The sequence below is a fragment of the Heloderma suspectum genome, chromosome 1, assembly GCF_057233095.1.
Source record: "Heloderma suspectum isolate Gila_16-S chromosome 1, 16-S_ref, whole genome shotgun sequence".
NCBI classification, from domain to species: Eukaryota; Metazoa; Chordata; class Lepidosauria; order Squamata; family Helodermatidae; genus Heloderma; species Heloderma suspectum.
In genome coordinates this window covers 434,310,207-434,333,147 of record NC_139458.1, presented here as the reverse complement: position 1 = coordinate 434,333,147, position 22,941 = coordinate 434,310,207, and the positions used below count along the sequence as shown (strand labels likewise).

The 22,941-nt window shown below is 49.4% G+C and overlaps 1 protein-coding gene across 1 annotated transcript in view; it reads right to left on the bottom strand.

Moving 5' to 3' along the window:
* XKR6 (XK related 6) overlaps positions 1 to 21,971 on the bottom strand; it is a 201,302-nt gene extending 179,331 nt beyond the window's left edge. The window contains exon 1 of the mRNA XM_084833043.1: positions 21,217 to 21,971. Coding sequence (XP_084689169.1) covers positions 21,217 to 21,971 — 755 coding nt within the window. The remainder of the gene's footprint in view (positions 1 to 21,216) is intronic.
* Between the last annotated feature and the right edge of the window lie 970 nt (positions 21,972 to 22,941).

Here is a 22,941-nt window from a genome sequence, read left to right as displayed (position 1 = left end):
CAGGGATCAAGGCAGAGTTTTTATGGATGAATGCACTCCCTGATCTGACACCCACACCTGCCTAGTGCGTCACCAAACACCCAGGCGGGCAGAGCCCCACGGGGTCAGGGGCCCCTCCCTGGACTACCCAAGGCCTGTTGGGGAAAGTGAGTAAGGGGAGACATGATGGAGGTGTACAAAATTATGCACGGTGTGGAGAATGTGGATAGGGAGATGTTTTTCTCCCTCCCTCAGAACAGTAGAACCCAGTGGGGTCATCCTATGAAGCTGGTTGGTGGGAGATTCAGGATGGATCAAAGGAAAGGCTTCTTCACACGGCGCAGAGTTCAACCATGGAATTCTCTACCACACGATGTAGTGATGGCCACCACTTTGGATGGCTTTAAAAGGGGGTTAGAGAAATTCGTGGAGAGCAAGGCTATACTAGTCCTGATTGTTATACAGTACCTCCAGAAGCAGTATGCACATTGACACCAGTTGCTGGGGAACTTGGGCGGGAGCGGGAGGGTGCTGTTGCACTCATGTCCTGCTTGTGGGTTTCCCGCCGGCAGCTAGTTAGTTACCATGTGAACTCAATGCTGGAGTAGGAGGACCTTGGTCTGATCCAGCAGGGCTCTTCTTATGTTCTTATGTTCAAAAATTATAAAAATTATGAGTAGCATATTTTAACTCTAAAACAAATGGAGGGAAGGGGTAGAAATGAGTGGGACACAACTAGATAGCCCTTAGGCGGGGGCAGGGAAATCTCATGGTGGCCTCACAGGTTTAGTTGCCCAAATGCCTCCACATCTCCTACAGGCAGCTAGGGGCAGCGTTGTTTAGTGGGCAGGCATCTGTGGACCTGATCTGGGACACAGAATGCCGCTTCCACAGCACTGGTGAAAAGGCTCCTGTAACCCATCTCGTGCCACCCCTTCCCAATGCTCGCAATGAGTGGGAGACAAAACTCTTCCTTTCTACCTTGTTGCGACAGCAGTGGCAATCCAAAAAGGAAAACTGAGGGAAGGGGAGGAACTGACGCAGTCCCCCTTCTCTGTGCATGAAGAACTAGGAAGCAATATGGGAGTGCTCTCCTCCATTGCAGCTCGGTTCCTTCCTTGCACAGCAGCAGGAGAAAAGCTAGAGTCCTTTGCAAGGAAGGGAACAAGTAGAGGCAACATTGGCTGGAAATGTGCATGCCTTCTTTGGCCCATTGCATGCCAGTTCCCAATCAGAGGTGTAAGAATATGCAAGCTTTTATGTTACACAAATGCATGATCTTACATCAGTAGACAATAGCAATTACTTTGCTGGGGGACATGGGTGGGAGGGTGCTGTTGCGCTCATGCCCTGCTTGTGGGTTTCCCGTGGGCAGCTGGTTGGCCGCTGTGTGAGCAGAATGCTGGACTAGATGGACCCTGGGTCTGATCCAGCAGGGCTCTGCTTACATTCCTATGTCTGCTCAAGGGAACACCTTCCGTGCTTACACAGCGCACAGAGGTCGTGCTTGGAATGTCTGTGTGTCTTCTAGTCCTGTGCCCTGGCAGCCACGCATTTGGCATGGCATCTGGAAGGGCAGGCTAACCCATGTATGAACGTTGGCCCTCCATCCGGCAGGGAACTCTGAACTATCAGGGTTCCCAAGCACATGGAGAACCTATGCATATACAGCTGCATGCATGTAGGGGCCACTTGGCAGACATTGTTCCCTGGACCAGAAAGACTTGGATGGCTTTAAAAGGGGGTTGGACAAATTCCTGGAGGAGAGGGCTATCCATGGCGACTAGTCCTGATGGCTATGTGCTCTCTCCAGTACCAGAGGCAGTGAGCCTACGTACACCAGTTGCTGCTGGGGAACATGGGTGGGAGAGTGCTGTTGTGCTCATGCCCTGCTTGTGGGTTCCTGGTCGACAGCTGGTTGGCCACTGTGTGAACAGAATGCATGACTGGATGGACCCTTGGTCTGATCCAGCAGGGCTCTTCTGATGTTCTTAAGGATGGGAGACCTAGCTAAGTCTTCTAGGGGGCTTTCCAAGAAGCTCAAGCATGGGCGGGAGGGTGCTGTTGCACTCCTGTCCTGCTCGTGGGTTTCCTGTGAGCAGCTGGTTGGCCACTGTGTGAACAGAATGCTGGACCAGATGGACCCTTGGCCTAATCCAACAGGGCTCTTCTTGTGTTCTTATGTACTTGTTTGGATCTAACTATCCATTCTGGGGGTTGGTACCACCCTTATCACCAAAGTATTTTGGGGAGCCTGGACATCCCCAGTGTGTGTGTGTGTGTGTGTGTGTGTGTGAAGACCACCCCCATGAAGGCTCCCCCTCCCTCAACAGTCACCACCAGTTGACATTCCAGCAGGCTGTACAGAAGGGGACAAGAGAGGGAAGAGGGGCCATTCCACCAGACCTGCTGAAAGGCCACTTGCTTTTTTCCTCTCCCCATTCCCTTTTCCTTGTGGGTCATGCCTTCTTAAGAGTATAAGCCTGTTGGTCTTTTTTTTTTTTTTAATTACTGATTATATGTATGCCACTCTGGGATAAAATACTTTGAATAAATAATATATATTCTAGCCTTTATAGTTCATGGATAAATCTACATATTAAAAAAAAAAACTGTAAAGTTATAAATCTGTAAAGTAACAATGTCTTTCCCTTCTTCTCTTCTCCTCTTCCTTCTTCTTTTAATGAAAATATAATTGTTTCTGCCAGATTCTTAGAACTTTACAAATCCATATCCAAGTCTTTTCTGTCCCAGATTCTATTTATGCTTTTTTGACATTAAAAAGACAGGCATTTTTTAGTTATTTTCCAGCAAGAGAGACACATTCACCTACTCCCATTTGGCATTGGCGTCATACATGAAAACGATACTCTGATTACATCAATGGCAGGTAATTAAAATGTGCTGTGGGCAGTACCACTCTGCAAATGAACCATGGCTTGGTAGGGTGGCCAACTCTCCTGCCTTACAGCCGACAGTCCTCTATTTGAAAGGTTGTCAGAGGGCAGTGTCTGTTTCAAGGTGTCCTCTATTTAAATGGTTGTCCAGTCTAAATCTGGTTTAAAGGTAAAGAACCAGAAGAAAGGATTACCGAGGAGGGGCCTTGGAGTCGCCCATCCACAATTAGTGCCTGGACAGCAATAGAAGTAGATGCACAAGTCACCTGGTCATAGTCTTCCCTATTATGATGAGATGTACTGTATTTCTGTTCAATTATATAGTAAAGTTCTCTAGATGTTCACCTATACATAACAATTATGTTTATACATGCAAACTGCATGTAAACTGGAATCCTCTTTAGTTTTATGGGGGGTGATGTTTGTCCTTTTTTGCTTGGGGGGCAATGCATAAGTGGCCACCCTATGCTTTGGTCACAGGGGATCCCAGTGATAATAAAACATGGGGTTATATATGACACTATCTCGTAGTCAGCTAAACCACTAGGCTATTTGGAACAGCCAACATGATTTACTTCTTTAAGAACATAAGAAGAGCCCTGCTGGATTGGACCAAGGGTCCATCTAGCCCAGCATTCTGTTCACACAGTGGCCGACCGGCTGTCAACTGGGAAACCACAAGCAGGGCATAAGTGCAACAGCACCCTCCCGCCCATGTTCCCCAGAAACTGGTCTACATAGGCTCACTGCCTGTGGTACTGGAGGCAGCACATAGCCATTGGTAGCCTCATCCTCCATGAATTTGTCCAACCCCCTTTTCAAGCCATCCAAATTGGTGGCCATTGCTACATCATGGGGTAGCGAATGCCATTATTTACCTCTGCGCTGTGTGTAGAAATCCTTCCTTTTATCTGTCCTGACTCTCCCACCAATCAGCTTCATAGCATGACCCTGAGTTCTAGTAATTTGAGAGAGGGAGAAAAAGGTCTCCCCATCCACCTTCTCCACGCCGTGCATAATTGTGTACACCTCTCTCACATCTCCCCTGACCCTCCTCAATTTTGTTACATTCTTATCCCAACTTTTCCTCCAAGGAGCCCAAGACAATGCACATGACCCCCCACCTCTGCATTATATCCTCACAAGAACCCTGAGAGGTAGGTTAGGCTGAGAGTCAGTGACTGGGCCAAAGTCATCTAGGGAGCTTCATGGAGAAGTGGGGGACTAGAACCCAGGCCTCTCCTGTCCCAGTCCAGCACTCTAACCACCACACCACACTGGTAGCAGCAGCTCTCATGCACAGTTGCCAGCTGAGAGCCTTCAATGGGCAATGCTGGAGCCGGAACCTAGGAGGTTGCCCCATAAAGTGTGCGCATCACCACTAAGCTAAGCTCTTTCTCACAGTGCGGATGTCACAGTTACGCAGCACACGCACTTCTCGGGCATTACACCCAAAACTCAAAGAGAGATGCAGTACTGCAGACTTGACTCCTCATCCTCTGTCCGTCGGTCTGTCCGTCTGTCTGTCCGTCCATCTGTCCGTCTGTCCCCCCCCCTCTCTCTCTCTCTCTCATACACTCCCCTTTTAAAAAGCAGTTGAACTACAACTGAAACAGTGGGCAATTTTTCTTTTCTTCCTTTTTATTTTACCTGTCACTTGCTTAAGGGGAAGGAAGCCCAGAGCAGAGTGCTTTGGATGCAAGTGAGCCCAGGTTCAGCTGCTGACGTCTCCAGCTAAATGGGCGGGTATGGCAAAATAAGTCCTGACCCAGTATACAGCAGCTTATCCAACAGGAAGAGGCCATATCTCAGTGGCAGAAGACATGTTCTGCATGTACAACATCCTAGATACAGTTCTCCACATCTACAGTTAAAGAGATCTTAGATTCGGTGGAGGGTGGTGGCTCCAGTGTCAGTGGGGCAGTGAATCTTCCCCAGGTTCCAGTCAGAACTCTGAAGGAGCTTGCCAAGGTTCACAGCTTGGAGAGCTCCTTCAGAGTTCTGACTGGTGCTGACTGAAACCCGGGGCAGATTCACTGCCCCATTGCACCTTGGAGAGCTCCTTCAGAGCTCTGACTGGTGCTGACTGAAACCCAGGGTGGATTCACTGCCCCATTGCACCTTGGAGAGCTCCTTCAGAGCTCTGACTGGTGCTGACTGAAACCCGGGGCGGATTCACTGCCCCACTGCACCTTGGAGAGCTCCTTCAGAGTTCTGACTGGTGCTGACTGAAACCCGGGGCGGATTCACTGCCCCATTGCACCTTGGAGAGCTCCTTCAGAGTTCTGACTGGTGCTGACTGAAACCCGGGACGGATTCACTGCCCCATTGCACCTTGGAGAGCTCCTTCAGAGTTCTGACTGGTCCTGACTGAAACCCGGAGTGGATTTACCAGCACAGATCATTCGTTAGTCTGTGTCCTGTTGCAATCTGATTTAACTTCAACCACACTGCCCAATTTAGGGTGGCCATGTGCCCTACTTTACAGAGCACAATCCTCTATTTGAAGGGTGGTCAGTGGACAGTCCACTATTTCAAGGACTGTCCAGTCCAAAGCCTGCTTAAAGGTAAAGAACCATAAAAAAAGGAGGGAGCTCATCAGCCTTGACATGGCCTATCAATTAGCCAAGAGCAGACTGAGAAGGCACCCAGGAAGCCACCTGGTCACAGCCTTCCCACCATAGTCAGATGTTTTGCATTTCTATTTAAATTCTAGTGATTATTTCTAAATGTGCATCTGTACATATGAAATAGGATGTGCAATGTTATGCAAACAAGTGCCCCTCTTTTCTCCTCTGCTTTGGTGTTGTATGTCCTCTTTTTGGGTCCTCTGTTTTGGTCATCCCTAAGTGGCCACCCTGTTGCCCAGGCTATCAGCCACGACCACCTACTGAAAGGCAGCTTGTTGCAACTTATTGACCATCACATACCAAGGATTTCCAGAGGGAACACAGTGTTAGTCTGTTGCAGCAAAAACAACAGAACGTTGTGGCACCTTAAAGCCTAACAAATGGCTTATGGCACAAGCTTTTGTGGACTTACAGTCATCAGATCAAGGACTAGATACATCAAAACAAACAAACACCTTTAGAAAACGTATTTCCAAAGCCACTGAAGTTCAACTTGTTCAAGTTTCAGAAATTTTCTGGGCAAAATGCAACTCCCCTTAGAAACATAGGGCTGGAAGGACCTGTAAATGACACTTTGATGACATACCTAAGATCTGCAATGGATATATTATGCTCCAGGCACATCACACATTTCTCATGCACACAGAGATTAATTCATATCACCCAGATATGCTGGACTAAATAGACCTTTGGTCTGATCTCGCACAGCTCTTCTACATATGGGCTATATGTATTCTGCCTGCTTGCAGGCTCAGAGCTACAAGCATAAAACTGGTACCCAGCCTAGAATTTGGGATCCTGAGAATCTCTGTTCTAATCATGTTTCTAGTCCTCAAGTGTATAATTGCATTTATTATTTATTACGTTTATCAAACATCTCATAAAATACATTTCTCAAGGCTTTTTACAAAAGCATAATAATACGAATAAGATTTGCAATGAAATCAACAAGACAAAACGAATAAATGTGCCAATGCAGCATAGCATACAATATCAGGTATGAGGTAAAACCAGATTGCAGGGACTAAAGAAATAAAATGCAAAAATACTAAGATGTTTAAAAACATTTTTTTTAAATGTGAAAGACTTTAAAAAACTTTAAAAGCCTGGAAGAATAGGAAAGTTTTAACCCGGTGCCGAAATGACTGGAGTGTGGGTGCCAGGCAAGGCTCCCTTGGGAAAGCATTCCAGAGCTGGGGGCCACCTCAGAAAAAGCCCTCAGGGCCTAGGCCCACTAATTTTTTTTTGTTTGTGGTGCCATCCCATTTTTGTTGTTGGGTTTCCATGCTAATTTTCATAGCCTGATCTGCAATTTGTGTCTTCTTGGAACAGAACGTGAATTCTGTTAAGGGAAGGGTATGCAGAGTTCAGCCAAGAAACTTCAGCTTCAAGGGATGACCCCACTGGGTTCTAGTCTTATGAGAGAGGGAGAAAAATGTCTCCTTATCCAGTTCCTTCACATCATGCATAATTTTGTGCACCTCTATCATGTCTCCCCTTACTTGCTTTTATTCTAAGTTAAAAAGGCGCAAATGTTATAACCTTTCCTCATTGGGAAGTTGCTCCAGCCCTGTCATAATTTTGGTTGCCCTTTTCTGGCCCTTATCCAGCTCTAAAAAATACCCTTTTTATCCTTGGTGATCAGAAGTGTACACGGTATTCCAAGTATGGCCACAGCATAGATTTTCATAAAGTCATTTCTATATTGAGAGTTTTATTTATTTATTTCTGATCCCTTTCCTAGTGATCCCCAATACAGAGTTCACCTTTTTCACAGGCTCTGCACACCAGCTTATTGTTTTCATCACGCTTACGCACCACAACTCCGAGATCCCTTTTCTGGCCAGTCACCACCAACTCAGACCCTATCAGTGTATATGTGAAGTTGGGATTCTTTGCCCCAACATGCTGCACTTTACATTTGCTTTCTCTGAACTGCATTTGCCATTTTAATGCCCATTGGAGGACTTCACAATCCCTTTTTTGTTTTAATCACCCTAAATAACTTGGTGTCATCAGCAAATGTGGCCACCTCGCCGCTCACTGCTAATTCCAGATCATTTATGAACATGTTCCCAAGACGTGGTCTGAAGGCACGTGAGGCAGCCACCTTGCTGAAGCTAAGCAGGTCTGGGCCTGGTCAGTGCTCGGAGGCCACCTGGGAACCACATGTAGCCACCTTGAGTTTCATGATGGAAGAAAGGTGGGACATAAATGTAATAAATAAATAAATGTTGGAAAGCATTGGTCCCAATGCAGATCCCTGTGAGACCCCACTGTTTACATCCCTCCACTGGGAGAATTTTCCATTTATTCCCGCTCTCTGCTTTCTGTTCATTAACCAGTTACTGATCCATAAGAGGACCTCTCCTCTTATTCCATGACTGCTAAGTTTCCTTAAGAGTCTTTGGTGAGGGTCTTCATCAAAGGCCTTTTGGAAGTCCAAGTGTACAATGTCTACTGGATCACTCCAGTTCACCTGTTTACTGGCATTCTCAAAGAACTTCAAAAGCTTACCGAGACAGGACTAACCATCAAGACACTTCTCCTGATGTTCAGCCAAAATCTACCCTCCCCATTAACCCTATTCGATCTAGTCACTGCTCTCTGGGACAGCAAAGAAAAAGTCTTTGTCCCCTTCTGCATGACACCCCTCCAGGCGGGGGCATTGCTAAGCCTTTAGAAACTTAGATTCAGGGCCTATGACCACAGGACACATATCTGCATAAATCTCCACATGCTGATTTATATCTGTATATGCAAATTGAGAAATAATTACTAGGAATTATTTAAATTTCACAGGAGGTAAACTTCGCCAATTAATTTCTCCTCCGAATCATCTCAAATAAAATGAAGTCTTCCATTAATTTGTACCCAGACCCAGATCATCCCAAGCCAATGGGAAAAGTGTTAAAAAGAAGTGTTACTGCCATACAGGAGAAGGGGCATGAGTGTGTGTGTGTGTGTGTGTGTGGTGTTACATCATGTGGGCAGAGTAGAGTTAACCCTTCCTGCCCCAGCTGCAATCCCTCTGAAAGACTGCCACCTCTGCCACAATTAAGCTGAGAAAAAAAAAAAAAAACTTTCATTGGCACTGATGGACATACAGGGCTCTCTGGGGTAGATTGGGGACCCTAGGAAGTAGATTTGGGGCCAGGACCTGAATGGCTCAGGCCTCGCAATGCCCCTGCCTTCAAGTAACTGAAGGGAGCTATTACATCCCCACTTTTCTTCAGGTCAAAGATATGCAGTTTCTTCAGCCTTTCCTCCTAGGATTGATTTCCCACACTATCTTCACTGGGGCTGTTTACACAACATGCTAACCCACACTCAGTGGTTGAGTGTGGTTGTTGAACCATGGGTTGTTTGTTGAACCGTGGGTTAGCATGTCATCTGAACCCAGGACATTTTCCACAGGGTAGTTTGTTAACCATGCAATGTGGCTTGTTAACCATCCTGAACAACCCAACAACAAACCATGGGTTCTCAAGGTGGCTTGTTCGAGAAAAATAAGCCACATGGCATGCCTTCCTCTGAATTTCTTGATTTGTAGCTCCAGTCATGAAGGGCACAATCCTATGCATGTTTACAGAAAAAAGCCCTACAGCTCCCAGCATTCCCCAGCCAGCATAGCTGGCTGGAGAATACTGCAAGCTGTAGGGCTTTTTTTCTGTCTAAACATGCATAGGATTGCACCCTTACAATATTACAGAAATATGACACATACAAATTACTATTAAAAACACATGCACACATAGCAGTAGCAGAAGCAGCTAACGATCTTTGAGCATCACATGCAGATGGGAATAAATGTGTGTTCAGATGGTTGTTGTTTTTAAAGCCAGCAGTGATGAGGCCATCATGACTGCGTATCTCCCTGGGGAGGGAGTTCCAAAGGTGTGGGGCCACATTGGGAGTTGTTGGACTTTTTTCTGTCTAAACATGTCTGCCTAAAACATTTTTACACATTTTTCTGTCTAAAAGAGAGGTTTGGCTATTGGGCAGTATAGAAATGTAATAAATAAATAATAAACATGCATAGGATTGTGCCTTAAACCACTATTCCGTACCAATGGTCAGTTTAGTATAGGAGAGCAAACATTGTTTCTTCAAACCAATGGTCCAGTCTGCTCAGAATTCTGGCTGCCAGCTGTGGCCCGCCAGATGCCAGAAGGATGGCCATGAGCCGCACAGGATTGTGGCGACCATCCCATTAATCCATAACATCTGGCAGCCAGAATGACAGAATCTCTTGACATGAAGGCTGTGTTTTTGCCCATCATGGCTAGTGGCCATCAATACATAACTGGCTGGCCAAGAAACCTAATTATTTTCCAAGGCAATTCATACTATTGGCAGTCCCACAGTTTAATTACGTGTCTTTCTTGGTCTGTTGGAACAACATTAAAACAGAAAAGAGAGCTCATCAAGAAATGCTAAATATTGTATAGGATGTTTTTACACCTCTAGCATGGAAATTATTTATGTATATCTCCCCCTCCCCATTTTTAATTATGAAAATGAAAATGGTTCATTTAAAAAAGGATGTGTTTTGCAAACAAATATTACTTCTGTTTTTTTCCTCCACCACTTCATTTCAGTGGATACCCTGTGCAGTGGACACCCCATTTTAAGACTGAACTGCTTTTCCCTATTCACCCCTTTCAAAAACATTCACTATTTTATAAACCTCTGCACTCATCTCCCTTCCAGTCTTCTGGTGTTGTTACTGGTCTCTCAACCTAAAAAGCCTCGACCATCTGTCTGACCTTGCTCTTTGTGCCAAAAGTTTCCTATCTGCCTGCCAGAGCAAATGGTCATCCATTAATTGATTATCTCCTAACTGGACTACTGCAACGTGCTCTGTGTGGGGCTGCCCTTGAAGATGGCTTCAAAATTACTAGCCCAAAATTCTGCAGCTCAACAACTGAAAAGGGAGAGTAGCAGAGAGCTTACGATAATTCCACTTCATCTTCACTGGCTTCTAATTTACTTCCAGGCCCAATTCAAAGTGCAAATTATCACACCTAAAGCCCTAAATGGCACTGGTCCTACAATATTTAGGAAGCACTTTCTCCCATATGCTTTCCCCATAATCTTAGATCAGATGGCGTGACTTTGCTCTGTGTTCCTTCATTTACCAAAGTTACATCAGTAGTATACATAGTAGTATACATACATACATGACACAGTGAAGGTGCCCCAGCAACCTCACTGAAGGAGAGCTGACCTGTGGTGAAATAGATGAGTGGTTGTCAACACATGGAAAAACTTTTGGTTGCTTTGGTTTTGATTTATTAGTGTGTCAGTAGTATCTTAATACTTTTAAAAATGTTTTTCTCTACTTTTATTACCCATGTAAATCACACAGAGTCATTCTTGTAATTTTTCTTTCATGTGTCTGCGTCCCTTTCCAAATACCTTGGCTATGCCTGGATTAGAAGGTAAACTGATCAAGGCAGGCTTGCAAAGAGGTCTGGAATGGCCCACAAAAATGTTTATGATCTCACTTGCCTAAACATCCCCATGTTTGTTATTCACAACATAAAAGAGAAAAAGAGCACAAATTTGAGGAAAGTTCCCTTACCTCACCTGGATCCAATTCTCCACAGGTGAAGGGTAGAACTTGAGAAGAGTCATGCGGGATCAGCAGTGATTGGGAGGGGGGGATTTTCCAGGGAAAGGTTTTCCAAAACAGGTATTTTCGATTGCTTAATTTTTCCATGGAAAATGTTCCATTTCATAACAGTGAACAACTTGGAAATATAATATTGGGCAACCCTGGCAGTTTCGAAGTTGTAATTAATGTTTTCAGGCGATTATCCCTAGCAAGTATGTGAAAGAATACATCCATGTCATTGAAATTACATATATAAATCTCAGTGTGGAATGGAATTAATAAGTAGTGACACAGTGAAGGTGCCCCAGCAACCTCACTGAAGGAGAGCTGACCTGTGGTGAAATAGATGAGTGGTTGTCAACACATGGAAAAACTTTTGGTTGCTTTGGTTTTGATTTATTAGTGTGTCAGCAGTTTTGGTGCCTTGATTTTTTCTTAACTTTGAACAATGTAAGGGAAGTACATGCTATTGTCTTTACACTTTTACAAGTATTCCACTAAAAATGTTGATGTAATAGAACATTTAAATCACATTAAGTGTGCTTTCATTTCCCACCCTCAAACGTTTCAAGTCAAAATACTAATGGTGTACTGCGACACAAAATTAACATGGGGTAATTTTTTATTTATAGCTTTGTTGCTTACTAAAAACAAGTAAAATAAACATGCTAAATTAGGTCACTCTCTTGGATGGGGTAAGTGATTTGGTGCCCTCCAGATGTTTTGGACTACAACTCCCAGAATTCCTGACCATTGACCATGCTGGCTAGGGCTGATGGGAGCTGTAGTCCAAAACACCCAGGAAGCACCAGGTTTCCTACCCCTGCCCTAGGGCATCAGAATGTTTTCCAATGCAAACTGAAAAAAAATCTGATGCAAATTACCCAGTGCAAATTAATTTGATTAGGACATTTTTCCAGAAATGTTTCCAATTCATTTTTCCCTCCCAGAAAACCCACATCACTGTGGGTCAGAGCAAAGGTCCCTATACTTCAGCATGTCCTACTTCCCACAGTGTCCAGAAAAGAAAAGAAAAGAAAAGAAAAGAAACATACAGCAGCATGGGGAAATGCAGCCAGAATACCCTTACAAGCATTCACAGCTCCACATCCTAAAGCAGAAAGAAATAATTATTTATGCCTCCATATCAATGATCAGTAGGAGGATGAGGCAGGACAGACTCATGACCCTGATTTCAGTTTGGAGTTGTATTTGAGCACGTAAAACGTGTCTACACTGGAACCTCACCGCACTTGGGCATGAATTCTAACGCGATTCTCTCCGGCACCATCTGCCAGAGGGACAGCTGGGAATCCATGTAGCTCCAGACATGCCACACCACAATCTGTCCCTGAACGAAGGGGGATAAATTATACAACCTCGGTCGCACGCAAAACTTCTTACATTTTGCAGGGCAGCAAATTATGACCCAGTAACCTACTTGCAGCCACAGAGCCTTAAACAAAAGGTACCCCCAACAGGGAAGTGAAGAAACAGTATAGCATCCTTGGGAGTTGCTCCTCTGAATCGCCAATACGCAACAGTGTATTCTGAGCCGCTTTCTCAGGGCAAATGGGGTGGCAACAGAAAGGGTATGAGGCCAGCAAGGCTGCCTGTTGCTTCGTACAAGCGTCCACATGGAGCCATTATGGGCGTCCCAGACCACCCCAATTCCAGGTCCCGCAGAAAGCCACGCCCCTTCCCCTGGCCCCACCCCCTTTCCCCAGCCACTGATCACATGGTTGTTGCCCAGCTTTCGCACAGGTTTTTCCCCCATTCTAAAAGGTTGAAATGTGTAATTACTGGCCGTAAGAGCTCCAAGCTAAAATAGGCTTGGGTTTGGGGCATTTGGGCCCTGCCACTTTTGGTTCTGGCTCCACCCCCTTTGCTTTCAGCTCCACCCACCACTGGAATGTGTGTGCCCTGAGATCTCCTCCATAACTGAATTTGACCCTTGGGCTGATAGAGGTTCAACCCCCTTGCGCTCTGCTGTGCTGCATCCACCCTCTACAAAAGGCACGCAACGTGGAATCCAAGAGGCACCCGGGCATCCTTTGCTTTGATAAGCTGGATGTACCCCTGGTCTGAAAGAGAGACTCTCTGGAATCTCCCTCCAAACCTAAGCTGTGCTGGGAGGCTTGATCACGTGACAGACCTGTTTTCTTTGCTTTCATCCCAGCAGCCCCTACAAAAAGGAAGCAGGAAAAAGTGGTGGAGCGGCCAGCCAAGAGCTCTAGTTTAAGCTCCTTGAACCTGTGCTTTGAACCCGCTTGCACTCTCTGCTTTTACTTTTGCCTTTTTCTGTCGTGGGCCTCGGTGCTGCTGACCCATATCTTCTCTAAATCCTACCTGTTCTCTTCCCTGCCCATTTGTCCTTACTTTCCTGGTTCTGCTTCAGTTTACGGACTCGACCCCTGATCCAGCTAGGCCACCTTTCTATCCTGACTTACCATTTATTACACTCAGGAAGGACCAGCCCTACTGTTAGGCAGAGTGAGGCAGCTGCCTCAGGTGGCAGATACTGAGGTGTGGCAGACAGGTGGTGGAGGACAGAGTGATGTGTGTTGCACACGCCCTGCCCTGCCTCGTCTAAGCCAGCCAGCTGCCTTTATGTGCATGCAGTTGAGGATCCTTTCCTGTGGCCATGGTTGAAGTAAGATCCAACTGCTGGTTTGATCAGCTCCTGTATCTTTATGTCAATAAACTAGAAGCAAGAGTCCATATTAGCCCGTAAAACAGCAGTATTCAATTTGTCACTTTACAACAACACCTTCAATTGGGCTTCAGATGACCTGTTCACAAAGCTCCTGAGAAACATGACTTAGGCCTTCCTTTCCATTAGAGTTCTGACTGGTTCTGACTGAAACCCAAAGCGGATCACCGCCCCGTTGACATCACAGCCACCAGCCTCCAGGTAGACCTGGGAAAGACTCCTGTCTGAAACTCCTGGAGAGACACTGCCAGTCAGTGTAAACCAGGTCTAGGCAAGGTGAAGCCCCCGGACACCTTTCTTGGCACCCGCCAAGGTGTCCTACCCCTCCCACTTTTAAAAGAAAGATTAACACCTTTTCTTACCAGCAGTTAAGATTGCTGTGAAACAGGTTTCTGTTGGTGTTGAAACCTGTGGGTTCCAAGGAGTTGTTTAGTGTGTTGGGGCTCAGAGTTCACCTCTGCCTTGTGCACAGTGATTTGGTCAGGTTACTTGTCCTTTGCCACATCCCCCATGGAAGCTATTTTGTGGTGGTGCCCAGGACAGTTTCTCAAATTCTCAAATGTGTCCTTGGCCCAAAAGTTTTCCAGCCCCTGGCATAGACTAGGGGTCCCCAATCTTTTTGGCCCTGTGGGCAATTTGGGAATTTGTGAAACTGCTGCAGGCACCACCACAAAATAGCTCCCATGGAGGATGTGGCTAGTAGTCACACAATGGCTACCATGGGGGCCTGGTTTGTCAAAAATGACCTAAAGAGTTTTTTGGCAGGGAGAGAAACAGTGAGGCTAGAGGCAGGGACAGAGGGGAAAACAGCAAGGCAGGGAGTAGGGGGGAAAGAAAGAGCAAGGCTAGAGGTGGGGAGGTGGGAGAAACAGCAAGGCAAAGGGGTAGAGGGGAAAGACAGAGCAAGGCTAGAGGCTGGGAGGTGGGAGAAACAGCAAGGCAAAGGGGGAGAGGGGAATGAAAGAGTAAGGCCAGGGGCTAGAAAGGGAGAGAAGCAAGACTACCCCAACATTTTCCAAGGGGCAGGGAGTGGAGAGCTTTGTAGGCACCATTGGGAGGTCCCCATGGCCAGCATGGTGCCTGCAGGTGCTGTGTTGGGGACCCCTGGTGTAGACAGTACTGAGTTAGATGGAACAATAGCCTAACTTGGAAGATGGCAACTCCCCATTTCCTTCCCACATCAGGGCACAGCATCTGTGCCACAAGCTAGTGACCTACTTGCAGACTATATACTTGCAAGAAAGCAAAGACTCACTGGCTATCTAGCCCAGCCAAAATTTGTCCTTGGCGATCAAAGAAAACGAAAGACTCATGGGGTAGAGGGAATTCAAAGTTCATCCGTTTCAGCAGGATTACCAGGGGCCAGGGTTTCCCTTCAGTTGCCCACCCCTGACCTGTTCAGCCAGAAGAGCTCCAAAGAAACAGGACACTTCCAGCAGGCAGACCACCAGCTGGAGTTCCCACACTTGCTGCCTACCTCAGAAATGCCCAGAATGTGGCGTCATTCTGCACCCCACCTCATGGAGGCTCCTGGCTCCGATGTCACTGGGGCAGTGAATCAGCTCTGGGTTTCAGTCAGAACCAGCCAGAACTTTAAAGGAGTCATCCACAGTGCAAAACACCTTGCAGAGCTCCTTTCCAGTTCTGACTGAAACTTGGAACCGTTTCACCGGCCCATTGATATTGGAGCCACCAGCCTCCACTGCCCCACCCCCTAATTCCCATTGGCTGATGTCGCTTGAGGGTGTGGCCAAGTCTTTATATAAAGACCTCTGGTTCCGACAGTCAGATGGAGATGAGTTACGAATTTCCAGAGGCGTAGCTGTGATGGCCCTGTTGGAGCAAAAACAACAAAGGGCCTCTGTGGCACCTTAAAGATGAACAAATTGAGTTGTTCTGACTCTCAACACATTCCCCTCCCCATAACAGCAACCAAATACACATCTGCAGTCATCTAAATTTGGTGGAAGGGGGACTCCCTCTTCAAGAAGAACATTCAGAAATCTTTCATTTTTTCACCTGTGTCCAGGTGAAAAAGGCCTACTACACAAGAAGGAAGACGGAATTGCAACTCAACCCAGCAGTTTACAGTATGAATAACCACATGGAGTAACTATATTCATTCAGGAGAAAGCTTCCCTAAGGTAAACCATTAACTCTTTTCAGATCTCCCCAGGTGACATTTCAGACACTATCTCACCTTCAGGAGTTTTTCATTGGCATAACTCACCCCTCAAAAGTAACCAATCACAGTGCCATCCACATCTCCAGACAGAGATTCCAACAGCTTTTCTTGTACAATCAATCCCTGTCTCTCCAGATCTTTCTGCGAGAGCAACCTCACACCATCATCCCTTTCGGTGTGGGACACCAGAAAACAGTGTTGCTATCACTCAGTGTCATTGGTCAGAAAATGATGCATACAGCAGGCTATTTGAAAGATTAAGTTAATATATGTTCAACATCAACATGTCTCCAAAGGAACCCATCCTTTAAAAAACAAAAACAAAAGGATCCTTCCATCTGAACATTTTATACATCAGTTTAGATGAGCATGCACGTTCCTGAGTTTCCCACACCCACCTCCATCACCATGAAGGTAAGTAAACCTGAACCTGATACGGATCTTTTTGCAATGAATTGGTTTTGTCTCTCTCCAAAGAAATCCCTCCAAACATAAGCAGTCCACCATGCAATAATTTGCAACTGGCAAAGGCAGCATAAAACACTGTCTTTCTGGATTAGTACCACCACGGCATCAGTAATCATTCAAATGATGGTCACAACAGCAAGAGAACAAATGTTACAAAACCCAGAATAAATGAAATTATACCCACAGAAGACTGATGACGGTTACCTCTTAAGTAGGTGTTCAGTGGATTTTTATGGCTGTCTGGGGTTCCGAACAGAGGTTCCTGGACTATTCCATCAGGGAAGATTCAAAATACTCCAGTGTTAACACAAATCCCTCATTCCAGATAGCAAAAGTTTGGAGAAAACCTTTCTTGTTAGATTCCACTTGGTTGTAATGAATATGCAAGAGGCTCTGAGATGAGCAAAAATTAAGTTAGACCGAAGCCCTCTTCCAGTGTCTCACGATAGGCAACGCTCAGTCCTGATTCCTGAATCCAACCATTTATATCTTCTAGTCCTCAGTTAAAAGCTCCCCATGCCACACAGTTCATTCCAGTGGGTCACAGAATTATGTTTGGGGCAGGGGATCAGGGAGGTGTAATTGAGATCAGCCCCCCTAGAAAATACACACTCATTTCCCAGTCCCATACACTCATGCAGCTGCCAAAGGAAACCTGAACATGGACAGACAGACATGGGTTTTATTCCAACAGCTTCCTTGGCTTATTTGGTTGGTACATGGGTACATCAGAGGAAGAGGAGGAGGAGGAGGAGGAGGAGGGAGAAACAATCTGTGCACACTTCCATCTTTCTCATGGTATAGGCTAAACAGAAATCCCTCTGGAAAACCCTGCCCTGCTTGCACACACCGTGTTTTGCTAACGTAAAAGGAGTGGAAGGGATCTGCTTTGCATAAAGAGGTGCAAATGACCTTTGGGGGAAGCAAGAAATATATTCTGTTGCAGTGTATGATTTCACCGTCATATTTCCCAGGTTGCACTCTCATACAAGCTACCCACACAAGCTCAAGCGGGTGCCTCCCTCCCCTCATCTCTCCTCCGCTCCAGATCTTTGCTGTGCAGTCTCCATTTTTCCTTGAACGTCCCCCCCCCACACACACACACGCACCAGCACCAATCTGACTTCTCCCCACCCTCTCAAATAGGTTGCCTCCATTTTAAATCGGTTCAAAGCAAATCCAGAGAATTCTACAGGAGCTACCTTAACCCTTCCAGTTCATCTCAACAGCATCTTACATCCAACTGCTTCTTGTTCCCCCCTCCCCCCACACTTCACTGATATGAAAATGTTCCAGTCCACCTGAAATCCAAACCCATCCTCTTATTTTACCTAGAAGGTGTTTGTTTTTTTTAAAGACAATAATTAAAAGAACACATTTCTTAACCCTCCATTTCATTTCCTGTCTGCCTCACCTCCTCCTTTTCATTTTGGCTTCATCTTCAAAATCCCCCCCCCCACACACACACACACAGACCCAAAATCATTTCAAGAAAGAGGACCCAATTTATTCCAGTTGCTAATTTCACACACCATGTACATGCACACCCACCTACACATCATTTGGACGGGGGGCTTTCTAATCATTGGTTCAGTTTACATAAGCCCAGCAGCTATTTGGGTTACTTCCCCTGCCCCGCCATGCCTTGTGTCCCTTGATTTCTCCAAAAACAAACAACCCCTAAAACAAACTTAAGGAAAAACTAATTCACTTTGATATCCTGCTGTGACTCTTTTTGCAAAATCCCACATGCCATGCATGGGTGTGTGTTTCTAGAAAAGGAATGCACTGAACAGGCCTGGATGAATTAAAAGGCCTCCTCTGTACCCCCAGTGTCCTCCATCTTCTCCCTGCAAAGGTTTCCTCTCTTAGCAAAGGTCTCTCCAGGACACCCTCTGCATCTTTTCCCACAGTTCCTCTCTACGAAGCCTGAGCTGCCCTAGAGCTCCCCCTCTGTCCGGCAGGGGCATAGACTGTCCCTTCATTACTCTACCTTCACGTAGCCAAACCATGTGGGTGGATGGGGGTGGGGGGCCGGCCGAGAGGGGAGGAGGGAGTCCAGCTCTACATTCACAAATTCTCAAGTCAATTCACACATGACACTTGCCCTACAGGAAAAGCAAGGTCCACCATCCCATGTGAGAAGGTTCAGGGGTTGGAATATCGAGGCGTGAATCTTGTCTTTTTTTTTGTCCGGGGTGGGGGCTGATCCTATGGCTCTGTGTAGAGAAGATGAAGAGAGATCCCCTCCAATCCCAAATTATACTGCCTTTGGGAAGTAAGCCCCTCAACAGCTCCTCTTAATTTCTTTTTTTCCAGAGGTACCCCCATCTCCCTACTATGCCCATTTTTGGAGGAGCGAGTCCCCCCCCCCAACACTTCCATTTTGCCTTACTCTATGCTTGTCTGTGCAAAGAATTCATCTAGGCATCTATAGCTCCTTCTGGGGCGGGGGGACTTTCCCCCTCTCTCCTTTTTGGTAGAAATACAGTTAAATACCCTCCCTCCCTCCCTCCCTCTCTCTCTCTCTCTCTCTCTCTCTCTCTCTCTCGCATGAGAGGTCAGGAACGACCATCTTCTGGCCCCTGGAATGTGTTGGGTGGTGATCGTTCCTCTTTCCCCCCTCCCCAGGGTTAATGATGGCTCCCAAGCAGTTCTGAAAAGGTTGGAAACCACTGTTGTAGGAGAAGTCTAAAGGGTGCCCTTACTTCTCTAAGACAGCAATTTTAAGATATGTTCTCTTAAAGGCATTTTGTTCCACACCAGCTTTCTCCAACCTGGGCCCTCCAGATATCCCACACTACAACTCCCATAATCCCCAGGCAGCTTGTTGGAGTTGTAGTCCAACACATCTGGAGGGCACCAGGTTGGGGAAGGCTGCTCTACACAATTCTCCCCCCCCCCCGATTTTGGAGAATGCCAAAATTTCCCATCCCACATTGAGGTTAGCAGATCAATCCCTATGTTTACTGAAAGCACAGCACTAAACAACTCCCAACACTTCCCACTTCATTTTAGAGGGTGTCCAGCCACCCCCAGCATTGTCCATGCCAGGCTTCCACAACCTGGTGCCCTCCAGATGTGTCAAACTTCAACCCCATCATTCCCAGCTGGTGTGACCATCGACACATCTGGAGGACAGCAGGGTGGGAGAGACTGCTCTAGAGCAGGGTTGGCCAGAAGGTAGACCTCCAGATGTCTGGGACTTCAGCTCCCAGAAGCTCCTGCCAGCATGGCCAATGGTCAGGAATGCTGGGAGCTGAAGTCCAAAATGTCTGGATGCCTATTTCCTGCCCACCCCTGCTCTATAGAATATCATTCTCAGTCCAAGGCCTTCTCCGAGTGATTCCCTTGTCAGATGTCTTTCCTGGGAGATGTCCTTGAGCAGCTCAGTTGCCCCAGAATACAACCTCTCCTCTCTGCCATGGTTCAAGGGCTACTCTGCCGCAGCAGATGAATCCAGGCTTTTGGCATGGGAGGGAAATTCCCCATCTTCCTAATATCTGAAAAGCCTATAGTATTCCCTTCCTCCATTCTTCCATCTAAACTGGACTGGTGCATCCTGGGAGCTGAGCCTTGCTGCTTCCTTTGGAGGCAGGATCAGGAGGTCTGATCTCCAAGATGTGCTTGAAAGCCCACCCCGCACATCCCACCCCCCTCTTTCTGCTGCGTCCATTCCTACCAGAGTGGCTGTGTCCTTCCTTTGCCAAGAGGGGATGACCCAGCTGGAATCTCAGAGGTGACTCTACCTGTCTCCCCCAACCTGGTGCCCTCCAGATGAGCTGGTCTGCAACTCCCATCATGGCCATGCTGCCTGGGGATGATGTGACTTGGAGTCCAACACATCTGGAAGGCAGCAGGTTGGAGAAAGCTGTAAAATATGTCCCTTGGTACCCTATTTCTTCAGAGTGCCTGTACATGGAGTATTGGGGAGGGGACAGCATCACCCCTAAGCCCCTCATCATGGTGGGCTTTAAGAGCAGCCCTTGCTCTCTGCCCCCAAATTCTAGGGACTGGCCCTGCACTTTTCCCTTTGGGGAGATGCCCCCGTTTGTATCCTAGGACTGCAGGGTGCATAAGCTTTGGAACAAGGACATGTGATCACCTGCGATTTGTGCCTGGGGAGGTGGGCTGCCGGCCCTCCCTCGCTCCCTCCTGTCTCTCCAGAGTGTTGCAGTCAGTCTATCTGGGGAGACGCCTGGTCTGTACCCCTCCTTTGCCCCTCTCTGAGAACCCCCCTCCCCAGCCTCATTCACCCAGCCACGCTCCTGCTCCGCTAGAAGGATGGGAGCTCTTCTTGCTTCACCTGCAGTCGGGTGGCTCCGATCCCCGCGCCCTCCCGTGCGGAGGTGTGCGTGGGAGGGGGTCTCCCTCCCCTACCTGTGGCCCGAAAGGGGGCATCTCTCCTCTCCAGCCACCCCAGCCCCAGCCCCAGCCCGACTCCTCACAGAAGGCCACTTCCATGGCCTCCTGAGGAGAGGCGGGGTCGCCCTCCCGCCTGGACGTGCGGCTTGGGGAGAGGGGCTCGGCTCCGCAGCCGCCGCCTCCCGCCACCTTCCCCGAGAGGGCACAAGGCGCCTTCGAGGTCACCCTTCCTTGACCTGCGATGTGGGGCGCGGGGGCTCCGGGCCTTCCTCCTGGACGCGGTGCGGGGGCACGACCCCCCCTCGCTCTTGCTCTCTCCGGCCTTCCCCCCCGCCCCCCGCCGCCCCGTCCCGTCCTACCTCCAGACCTGTCCCATCTGTAGCAGGTGGATGACGGACTGCCAGATCCAGACGGAGAGCCTGCAGAGGCGCTGCGCCCCGGGGGTGGCGGCGGCGGGGTGTCCCGGCCCGGCGCGGCGGCCCCCGGCGCCCGCTCCGACGGAGCCCATCATGGGCGGGCCGCGGCTGGTGAGGCCCTGCACGGCGCCCAGGCCTCCCCCGGTGTAGTCCTGCACGAACCATCGGAAGCTGAGGATCTGCACCAGCACGGAGGGCAGCAGCACGAAGGCCAGCGTCAGGCCGCACCACAGGTAGTCCCGCCGGCCGTAGTGGTCGAGCGCCAGCCAGAGGTCGGTGGCCACGTCGCCCAGCAGCACCAGCAGCGCCAGCACGATCCACAGGCAGTCCAGCCACGGCCGCTCCACCGCCAGCGCCGCCCCCGCCGCCGACGGCGACGCCGCCGGCCCCCCGGCGCCGCCGCCGGCCCCCGGCGCCAGCGGGTCGGCGCCCCCCGCCGCCGCGCCCGCCCCCGCCGCCGCCGCCCCGGCCCGGCCCAGCAGGCTGCGCAGGCAGGCGCTCCGGCAGCCCCAGTAGCACGATGACGTGTTGCAGCAGTGGCAGATGTGCATGGAGCTGCTGCCGCCGGCCTCGTCGTCGCCCCCGCAGCCGCCCCCCGCCGCCCCGGCGCCGCGGGGCGGGGCGTGGAGCGGAGGCCGGTGCGGGTCGTCCAGGTTGTGCAGCTGCGAGAAGCCGCTGCCGTCCGACTTGGCCGCCATCGCCGCCGGCCGCCTCCGCCGCCGCCGCCGCCGCCACCGCCGCCAGGCGCCCCCGCCGCTGCCCGGACCGGCAGCCCGGCTCCCGCCCGCCCGCTGCCCTCCGCCGCCGCCGCCGCCGCCGCCGCTTCCTCCTCCTCCTCCTTCCCGTCTTTCCTTCCTTCCTTCCTTCTTGCCTGCCCTCCCCCTCCTCCCCTCCCTCCCTCCCTCCTCCCGGGCCCCCTCCGGCCGCAGGGCTCGGGATGCCCTCCCCAACACCCACGGCCGCCTCCTCCTCCTCCCCCGCCGCCGCCTCCTTCCTTCCCCTCCGCTTCCGGGGGAGGAGGAGGAGGGGGGAGGCGCTAAAGACCAGCCGGCCCCCCCATCCCCTCCCTCCCTCCCTCCCAGACCCGCAAGCCGCCGCCGCACAGGAAGGGTGGACGGGTCTGAAGTGCCCGCGCCGGGGAAGAGCGCGAGGGGGGCAAGGGCGAGGAAGCAGAAGGAGACCACCCCACACGTCCGTCCACTGCCACGCGGGTGGCATCGGGGGAGCTGGCGTGTGTGTTCGTGTGTGTGTGTAAGGGGAGGGCGGGGAGACCCTGTCTCGTGGCCGGCTTGGGCCGGATCCACCTGGCCTCCCCCTGCTATAGTCCCTCGGCCCGGGCACCACTTCCAAGATGCCCCGCCCCACCCCCATCGCTCAGCCCTGGCACCGGGCAGCCAAGGGGCATCGTTCCCGCGTGCCCGCCCCGGCGTCCTCTCCCGCCCCCGCCCGCCATCCTTCAGCTGGAGGGAGCTAACAAGCCCCCCCCCCCCCGCCGTCCCATCGCTTCCTTCCGAGGTGGCGCGCCAGGGCAACTTTGCAAAGCACCGGAATCGGTATGGTGGCGCAGACACGGTCCCCGACCCCACCACCTCCTTGGACCTGTCTCCCCACAGGCTGTACACAAAAGCTGATGCCCTGCAAAGGAAGTGAGCAGAAGTTGCCCCGGAT